Here is an 8,669-nt window from a genome sequence, read left to right on the forward strand (position 1 = left end):
GGACCTTGTCCAGCTCACCCAGGCCCCCCCATGGGATGGTTTTGGGGTGCCACTATGTCCAGTGCCAGCCCTGTCTGTGGTGCTGTGCAGGAGCCAAGTCTATCCCTGTCCCCTGCCCCTTGTCTGCGTGGCCCCAGCCCACGGGGGACAGGCGATAGTGGTGTGTCCTTTGAACGGGCTCCAGCAGTGACAGGTGCTGGGAAAGGCGAAGTGGGCCGGCTCCCGCTGCTGTAAGGGATCCTCCTCTGCCCGCACTAATCCGGCTCCGTTACAGCCGGGATAGAAGAGGCTGCTCCCTCCGGCGCTGCCACAGTGCGGATGCTGCCCCTCTGACCACCCGCTGCACCCAGGTAACGGGGCCAGGGGGGTCTTATGGCTTCTGATTTGGGGCATGGTGGTGGGGGGTCCTGTGGATAGTGGAGCCCCACCCCTGGGAAGAACACCTCCATCCCCAGGGGCTTCCTGTGCTGAGCTGTGGGATGTGGGAATACTCTCCCAGGGACTGCTCTGCTACACCTCCTGTTCCAGTAGATCAGCAATCAACTTCGCTGTTAGTGGGATGGTCGCTGGTGGATTTTTCTGGGGTTGGGCTGTTCTGAGCTCTGGAAGGCTGCACAGGGGTGTTTTGGGACAGGGTGAGGAAAGATGAACAGGCACAGGAGGGCAGTGGAGCCCAGGGCAGAACGGAGATTTGGGGATCATGTGCTGTGATGGAGCCCAATGCAAGTGCAGGGCACCAACAGGTCCCCTTGGCGGAGCTGGGTACCCCTGGACAGGGGGACCAGCAACGCTGGCAGCTGCTGAGTGCGGGGTCTGTGTGGTTCCGATGGGGTTTGTCTGCTTGCCTGCGCGGTTCAGGGCAAGCAATGATGGGGCCGTGCAGGAATGCTCACCTCTGCTGATCCCCCCTACCAGCCCGGGGCCAGAGCCACTGTCTCCTGCCCTGCCGTGGTGGGATGTGGCCTTAAATTGTCACCCTGGCCGCGCCTGGCTGGCTGTTTGCACGTCGGAGGCCCCAAGCACCCGGTGACAGGTGCCGGGGTCAGGCCATCGATCAGTCACCGCGGGGCAGATATCGGGGCACAATGGGACGGTGCCGGGATTGGTGGCCACGTGGGGTCCCTGGCTCGGTGCCACCAGCCCGGGAGCCGCCGGCTGGGCGGCGGGGGCACATTCCCAGCTGGATGGCAGCAGCTCATCCCTGCAGGAGCAGAGCCACTACCCGAGTCCCCTCTGCAGGGCGTCGGGTCCGGCGAGCCCTCAGCTGCTGCTTTGTCTCCCGCAGGAGCCTCGCCGAACCGGGAGCAGCGCAGGGCAGCCGCCTCCTGCCTGGAGTGTCCCATGGAGCAGGGCGGAGGCGCGGATGGTGCCGACACTGGGGGGGCTGGCGGAACGGTCCCCCCCAAAGCCGAGGGCAGCGCAGCCGCCCAGGCTGCCCAGCCCCAAGGGAGGACAGTGCCAGCCGCCACCTTGGCACAGGACGAAGGCACAGGTGAGCCTGGGCAGGAGAAGGCTGCAGGAGAGGCTGGAGGAGGGAAGACAGAGTCGGAGCAGGAGACAGCTCTGGCTGCTCCAGAGCCCCAGGATGGACGGGAAGCAGTTCCAGGAGAGGAGGCTTTGGCTGTGCAGCACGATGGAGGACAGGCAGCATCCATCGAGGAGAAGGTGCCGGCTGCCACCGAGGCCCAGGGTGTAGGGAAGGATGAGAAAGATAAGCCTGAGAAGAAGAAAGCTCCAGCTGCAGGAGAGCTCAAAGGAGGAAAGGCTTCAGCTGCTGCAAAGGCTAAGGGTGGAGGGAAGGATGAGCCCATTGAGGGGAAGGGCTTGGCTGTAACTGAGGCACAGGATGGAAGAAAGGACAAGCCCAAGAAGGAGGAAGCACCTGGTGGCTCAGGGGTTGAGAGTGGTGGAAAAGGAGAGTCCACTGAGGAGAAGGCTCTAGCTGCAGTAAACTCTGAAGGAGGGAAGGCAAAACCTATGGAGGAGACAGCCTTGGCTGCAGCTCAGGCTCCGGATGGAGGTGAAGGAGACCCTGCAAAAGAGAAAATCACAGTGCTTGCAAAACAGGAGGTCCCAGCCACTGCTAAAGCTCTGGATGAAGGGAAGCAAGATGCAAAAGCAGAGCAAGGCCCAGCTGATACCAAGCCTGCAAAGGAGAAAACCACGGCTGCTGCAAAGGAGAAGCCCCCGAATGCTGCAAAGGCTCAAAGTGGGGAGAATAAAGTGGTAAAGGCAGAAAAAGCCCCAGCAGTTAAAAAGGCTTCGGATGGAGGCAAAGAGGAGCCCACAAAGCAGAAGGCCCCAGCTCCAGTGAAGGAGAAAGCCCCAGCTTCAGTGAAGGAGAAAGCCCCAGCTCCAGTGAAGGAGAAAGCCCCAGCTTCAGTGAAGGAGAAAGCCCCAGCTTCAGTGAAGGAGAAAGCCATAATTCCTGCAGAGGAGAAAGCTCCAGATGCTTCCAAGGCTCAGGATGGAGAGAAGGCAGCAGCAAAGGCAGAGAAAACACCAGCTGAAAAAATAGCTCAAGGTGGAGACAAAAAAGAGCCTGTAAAGGAGAAGTCCCCACCAACTGTGAAGGTGCAGGATGGAGGGAAGAAAACTGCAAAGGTGGAAAAATCCACAGTTGCATCAAAGGCTGGAGATGAAGGAAAAGATCCTAAAAAGGAGAAGGTCCCAGTTACTGCAAAGGCTCTGGATGGAGGGAAGAAAGCTGCAGAGGTGGAGCCTCCCACACCTGGAGAAGAGGCTGGGGATGGGGCTGCAGAGCCCACGGAGGCAGCAGCCGTGGCTGTTGTGAAGGCTCAGGGTGAAGGGGAGGAAGTGTCCAAGGGGACAGAGGGACAGCCAACAACGATCCCCGAGCCCCCACGCCCGGCTCTGCTGCAGAGCCTGAGCTGCCCGGCTGCCTGCCACAGGTACCCACACCCTCCTGGGATGGGGGGATCCCTCTTGCTGCTCCAGGGAGCTCTGGGTCTCTGGGTGCTGGGCTCTGCTCACCTCCCACTCCTACTTCCAGGGAGGAGCAGCCCTGGGCAGATGTGGCAGAGATGGAGACAATAGAAGAGGAGACCACGGTGGTGGAGCCAAAAGAGGGTCCAACAGAACCTGGCTCTGGCCCACCAGCCCTGGGGGACCAGCAGCCCCTGGAACCCACTGGCACACCTCAGGAGAGGACATTGCCCAGTGCCACAGGGCAGCCCCTGGATCCTGCTGGCGTGGCAGAGCAGCATGGATCTGGGGTGCAACCATCTTTGACAGAGGCAAAGCCACCCCCCAGCCCCTACCTCACCCCCGATTTTGGAAAGGAAGACCCTTTTGAGATATTGGGTAAGGCCATGAGGTACCTGCTTTTTCTTAATCCCCCAGACACTCCGTGGAGTGACAGCCTGGGAACCCCATGGCCCTGCCTGCTGCCCACACTGCCCTCTGCGCTGCCAGCTCCTGACCTTGGCTTGTCACCTGCCTGGTGGCCTCTGAGCTCCCCTTTCACTGTAAACAGGGCTAAATACGTCGCGTCCCTTTCTGGCCTGCTCTGGCCACACTGACTGCGAGGAAGAGGAGCCTGGGGAGTGACAGTGGCTGTCTGGCTTGTGGCAGGGGACAGCATGTCCTCATATTCTGCACCACTGTCCTTGTGGGGATGGCAGGGCTTTGGGGGAAGTGGGTGCTTGTGGGGATCCCTGTGAGGCTGGGTCCTGCTCTCATCTGGGTAAGGGTGGCTCAGGAATGTGTGCATGGGGTGCCCCATGAGTGGGATCCGTCCTGAGAGGGTAAGCAGGAGGTGGTGGCATGGATGGAGATTGTCCTGGAGAGGGTGACAGATGATGACATGGCCTGGAAAGGGTAAATGGGTTGGTGGGGGTGGGTGCCATGCACTGGGATGGGTGGCATGGAGCAGGGTGCCATGGAGGAGAGTGGGTGCCATAGAGCAGGGTTCCATGGAGCAGCGAGGGCAACAGCGAGGGACCTTCAGGTATTGCTGCATCATCCAGTGCAGCCCAGCCAGGAACCTCTGGCTCACAGCCCAGCACTCAGTACCTGGCTACATCCTGCACCCACAGGCTTGGCTGGGTGCCTGTCTTCACACCAGGGCAGCCAAGGGTACCCAGAGTGGGGTCCTCTGGACAGCAGATTCCCTTCTCACTTCATTCTTTGTCTCTGGGCAGATGATGTCCCTCCGCCGCCAGCGCCCTTCGCTCATCGCACCGTTACCCTGCGCTCCGCCAATGTCAGTTCCCAGTTCAGCCTCAGTTCCAAGGACATCCTGGGGGGGTAAGGAGGGGCCCCAGTGCTTCTCCTGGCACTATCTCAAGCTGTCTTCCAGCCTTGGGCAGTGGCCTTGAGCTGGTGGGACTCCTCTGGTCATAATGGGTGGGTGCCTCAGGCAGGATGGATGCTTTGGGCAGTGCAGAGCATCACCACAGTGCAGTGTGAGGGTCCCCAGCAGCCTGAGTGGCTGATGGTGTGGGCCCTTCTCCCTCCCTCCTTCCCTCCACAGGGGCAAGTTTGGTGAAGTGCACACGTGCATAGAGAAGGAGACGGGGCTCAAGCTGGCAGCCAAAGTGATCCGGAAGCAGGGAGCAAAGGACAAGGTCTGAACGACGTCGGGCGAGTGGCAGCAGTGTTACACTCTGTGTGGCCCTGGTGTGGGGACACAGCCTGTCCCAGTGCACAGCCAGGGCTCACACCTCTCACTGGGTCTCCTTCTGCAGGAGATGGTGCTGCTGGAGATTGATGTGATGAACCAGCTGAACCACCACAATCTCATCCAGCTCTACGATGCCATCGAAACGCCCCGGGAGATCATCCTCTTCATGGAATTGTGAGTGCCTGTGCCTGCCCTGGGGCTGTCCAACCCCAAAATGCTACATCCCGCCCTGGCTCTGCTCAGCACCTCCGTGGTGGAGCTGGGCCAGAGTCCTCAGGAGCTCTACAGGAGGATGGCTTGGGGCAGGGAGTCCCCCCAAAGTGACACCATGGTCCATCCCCATCCAGTGTGGAGGGTGGTGAGCTCTTTGAGAGGATCATTGATGACGACTACCACCTGACAGAGGTGGACTGCATGGTGTTCGTCCGGCAGATCTGCGAGGGCATCCGCTTCATGCACCACATGTGCGTCCTCCACCTCGACCTCAAGGTGCGGGGCTGGGGGATGGCAGTGACAGGGCCGAGGGTGACAGTGGGACACTGGCTAGCTGTGGGTCAACATTGCCCTGGTGCGGGTCAGCTGCAGGACCCATGGGCTTCTGGGTCTGTGCAGAGGGGATATCCTCTCTCGGTGGTGGAGCAATGGTCACCCTGTCCCTACAGCCTGAGAACATCCTCTGTGTCGCTGCCACCGGGCACATGGTGAAGATCATCGACTTTGGGCTGGCTCGAAGGTGAGGTTTTCTTTCTCAGCTCTGTCCCTCCTCCCTGTCCCCCTTCCACCCTTCATCTCTGTATGCCTTTGGGTACCAGGAGCCCCAGGACCTGCTCTAGGCCATTACTTTATCCACAGCATTCCCTATCTGGGGAGGGCAGTGTCTGCTAAGAGGGGTGGTGTTTTGGGGAAGCAGCCTGTTCCCCTTCTGCTGACTTGCACCCCACTTTGGCTGCAGGTACAATCCCAATGAGAAGCTGAAAGTGAACTTTGGCACCCCTGAATTCCTCTCCCCTGAGGTGGTCAACTACGAACAGGTGTCCTACACCACGGACATGTGGAGCATGGGTGTCATCACCTACATGCTGTACGTCAGGGCTGGGTGGGGGCTCCCAGTGCCATGCTGGGGAGCTGTGGTGCTGGGGCACAGCTCCCTTGGGGGAAGAGCTGTCCCCAGGCACCTGGCTGCTTGGTGGCAGGTGGGGGGGTTCTGGATGGGAAGATGGCTGTGTGGGGCTGGGGGGCAGGAGGAGGCTCAGCCCAGCTGCAGGTAGGAGCACAGGATGGTGGCAGCACATCCCTGGAACATCCCTGGCTCCGTTCCAGGGGGTCTGGGAGGTGCTGAAGCCTGAGAGCACCTGACTCCTCACCTCCCTGCACCCCCAGGCTCAGCGGCCTCTCCCCCTTCTTGGGTGACGATGACACCGAGACACTGAACAATGTCCTGGCTGCCAACTGGTACTTCGACGAAGAGACCTTTGAGAGCATCTCCAATGAAGCCAAGGACTTCGTTTCCAACCTCATCATCAAGGATAAGAGGTGTGAGGCTGGCAGTGGCCATGGGATCCTGGGATGGGCATCCTCAGAGCTGGCCCGGGTACCACATGCTGTCTCTTCACCAGGGCCAGCAGCATCCCCCAGGTGCAGCACTGAATTAACCCCATGGGGCTCTGCCTCACTCTGATTGTCCCCAACAGAACCCTGCATCCCTGCATGGACCCCTCAAAGTCCTTCCCAGCCCCACCAGTCTCTGTGCACATCCTTTCATTTGGTTCTTCCCTGCAGGGTTATGGGGTTTGGAGGCTCTGGAGTGGCTGGAGAAAGGGGTGATTGGGGGAGAGGGGCTTGAGCAGGGTTGATGCGGGCTCCTCTTTCTCCCAGTGCCCGGATGAGTGCTGACCAGTGCCTGCAGCATCCCTGGCTCAATAATCTGGCAGAAAAAGCCAAACGCTCCAACCGGCGGCTCAAGTCCCAAGTGTTGCTCAAGAAATACGTCATGAGGCGGCGCTGGAAGGTGCGGGATCCAGCAAGGGCATGAGGGTCAGCAGCTTCTGAGGAGGCTGGGAGGGGGCTGCCAGACTCTGCCTGTCCTGGTGGATGGCATCTGGATCATGGAAGATGGCTCTGTCTCGCTGTGCTGCAGGCAACTGGGACACAGGGCTGGGGACCCTTGAGTGTGGATGCCCCCATCAAACATAGGTTCCTTTGTGGTGGTTATTCCTGAGCCGATCCCAGGAGCAGCTTTTAGGGGCAGGAGTAGTGTCAGGCCCAAGAGCAGGGTCTGGCTCAACCTTCAGTGCCATGGCCCTTGCCAGAGGATGAGAATCTTTCCTCTTCGCTTTCACAGAAAAATTTCATTGGAGTGTGCGCTGCCAACCGCTTCAGGAAGATCACCAGCTCGGGGTCCCTGACAGCGCTGGGCATCTGAGCTGGGCTGCCGGGGGAGCCGAGGCCAGAAAGAAACCACTTGAGAGGGACCCCCACCAGTCTGGAGCAGCTCTGTCGAGCTGGTCCCCCTGCGCTCAGGACCACATCACCCCTGGGGGTGCTCGCAGTGGCCTTGAGGCTCCTGAGGCTCCAGCCCTCCTCACTCCCACCGAGCCGATGCTCCTGTCGGGATTTCCTCAGACTGTGAGGCTGCTCCGGAGTGAAGGTTTCTGATCTCATCTCTGGCCCTGGCCTGGCTGTGTGATGCCCGACCTGCAGCATCTCTGCTGTGCTCACGCTTCCTTCTCGTGCCCTCGGAGGAGGAAGGCCATTCCGGTGTGATCCCGCTGTCTCGGCCACCTGGTGCTTGCTGCTTTTGGACTCAAAATGTGCCCTCTCTGCCTGTAAATGCCACAGCCCAGCCTGCCTTCACTGCCGCTGGCTCCTGCACTGCCCGACCTCCCTTCCCAGCTCTGTGGCTCGGCGTTGATGCTGGAGGGCACCGCGGACCCTCACCCTGGTGCTTTGGCACCGGAGCCGGGGCTCAAGCACCTCCTCCTGGCCAGCTGGGCATGTGGGAGCGGAGCTGGCCCCGAGCTGCTGCTCGCACAGGAAGGGAGGAAGCAGCAAGCACGCTTCCAGCGGCGTCCCCAGCTGGGAGCCAAAGAGGAAAGAAGGAGGCTTTGTGTTCCTCCTGCCCTCCCTGCCCTTCGGTTCTGCCAGCGGGGGAAAAACACAACCTCTGCTTCACCCGTTCCCAACAGATCGCGATGAGCGAGGCGGGCTAATGCAGAGCAGCTGGCCCGGACTCCCCGCTCCGGCCGGCACCGCTCACCCGACCACCAACACAGCGGAACTGCTCCGCCGCTGCGGCCGCCAGCTCCCCCGCCCTGCGCGGGGGCTCTGCGGGACCTGCTGGGACTGGGGAGAGGGGTGCTACTCCAGCTCCCGTGCCTTGTCTAGATCCCCATCCTCCCTGCCTGCACTCCTCGGGCCTCCCCGGTGCTGCCAGAGGAAGGACATCTCTTGGGATTTGCAGCATCCAGCCTTGCCCACTGCAGGTGGGGATGGGGTTGGCAACAGGTCCCCCAGCTTTGGCTTTTGTCATGGCTGAGCCCCCTCAAGCCAAGGCTGTGTGTTTGTTCTGCAGCTGCCTCTGCCCTCTGTGCCTGCTGGAAAAGCATTGGGAAGAGACACAGGGAGATATTGCCCCTCACCCCCGCAGCAGGGGAAGGGGCTTCAGGCTTGTCCCCACTGGGCAGGAGCCACAGCTGGTGGGACCCTGCCCATAATGGAGCCCTTCACAGCACTCGCCTTCTTGTAAATAAATGTACAGGTCTGCCCACAGCCCACAGCTGCCACTCCGGGGGCTGGGGAGGCCCTACTCCCACCTGTGGGGCCTGACAGTCACAGAATAAGTGAGATGAGGATGGGAAGCAGAATCTCATCTCTGTGATAGAGGGAATGGGTCCAGGCTGTGCTGTGGACAGGGACCACCTGGTACGTCCTGGGCAGGGCAGGGCAGGCAGAGTGCCAAGGGTTTCTGGTGTACACACCCAACAGCTCTGAGCACCCCAGGGGGATGGGGGAAGGGGAAGTGACT

General features: G+C 60.7%; 1 protein-coding gene across 1 annotated transcript; it reads left to right on the forward strand.

Annotated features, from left to right (window-relative positions):
- Window positions 1–1,341: 1,341 nt before the first annotated feature.
- On the forward strand, window positions 1,342–7,111 carry MYLK2 (myosin light chain kinase 2). The gene is made up of 12 exons (XM_088175074.1): window positions 1,342–2,310; window positions 2,368–2,912; window positions 3,014–3,324; window positions 4,164–4,269; window positions 4,496–4,589; window positions 4,710–4,819; window positions 4,993–5,134; window positions 5,308–5,378; window positions 5,598–5,726; window positions 6,026–6,178; window positions 6,521–6,653; window positions 6,987–7,111. The coding sequence occupies exons 1-12, from the start codon at window positions 1,342–1,344 to the stop codon at window positions 7,065–7,067; spliced, it is 2,844 nt and encodes a 947-aa protein (XP_088031200.1). The 3' UTR covers window positions 7,068–7,111.
- The last annotated feature ends 1,558 nt before the right edge of the window (window positions 7,112–8,669 follow it).

The sequence above is a fragment of the Sturnus vulgaris genome, chromosome 17 (assembly GCF_052056855.1).
Source record: "Sturnus vulgaris isolate bStuVul1 chromosome 17, bStuVul1.hap1, whole genome shotgun sequence".
In the NCBI taxonomy this organism is placed as follows: Eukaryota; Metazoa; Chordata; class Aves; order Passeriformes; family Sturnidae; genus Sturnus; species Sturnus vulgaris.

Bases quoted from the DNA above. Each gene is read 5' to 3' on its own strand.
- MYLK2 (XM_088175074.1), top strand. From the start codon at position 1,342: ATGGAGCAGGGCGGAGGCGCGGATGGTGCCGACACTGGGGGGGCTGGC. The intron at 3,325-4,163 runs GTAAGGCCATGA...GTCTCTGGGCAG, and splicing joins AGACCCTTTTGAGATATTGG to ATGATGTCCCTCCGCCGCCA. The intron at 4,820-4,992 runs GTGAGTGCCTGT...ATCCCCATCCAG, and splicing joins ATCATCCTCTTCATGGAATT to TGTGGAGGGTGGTGAGCTCT.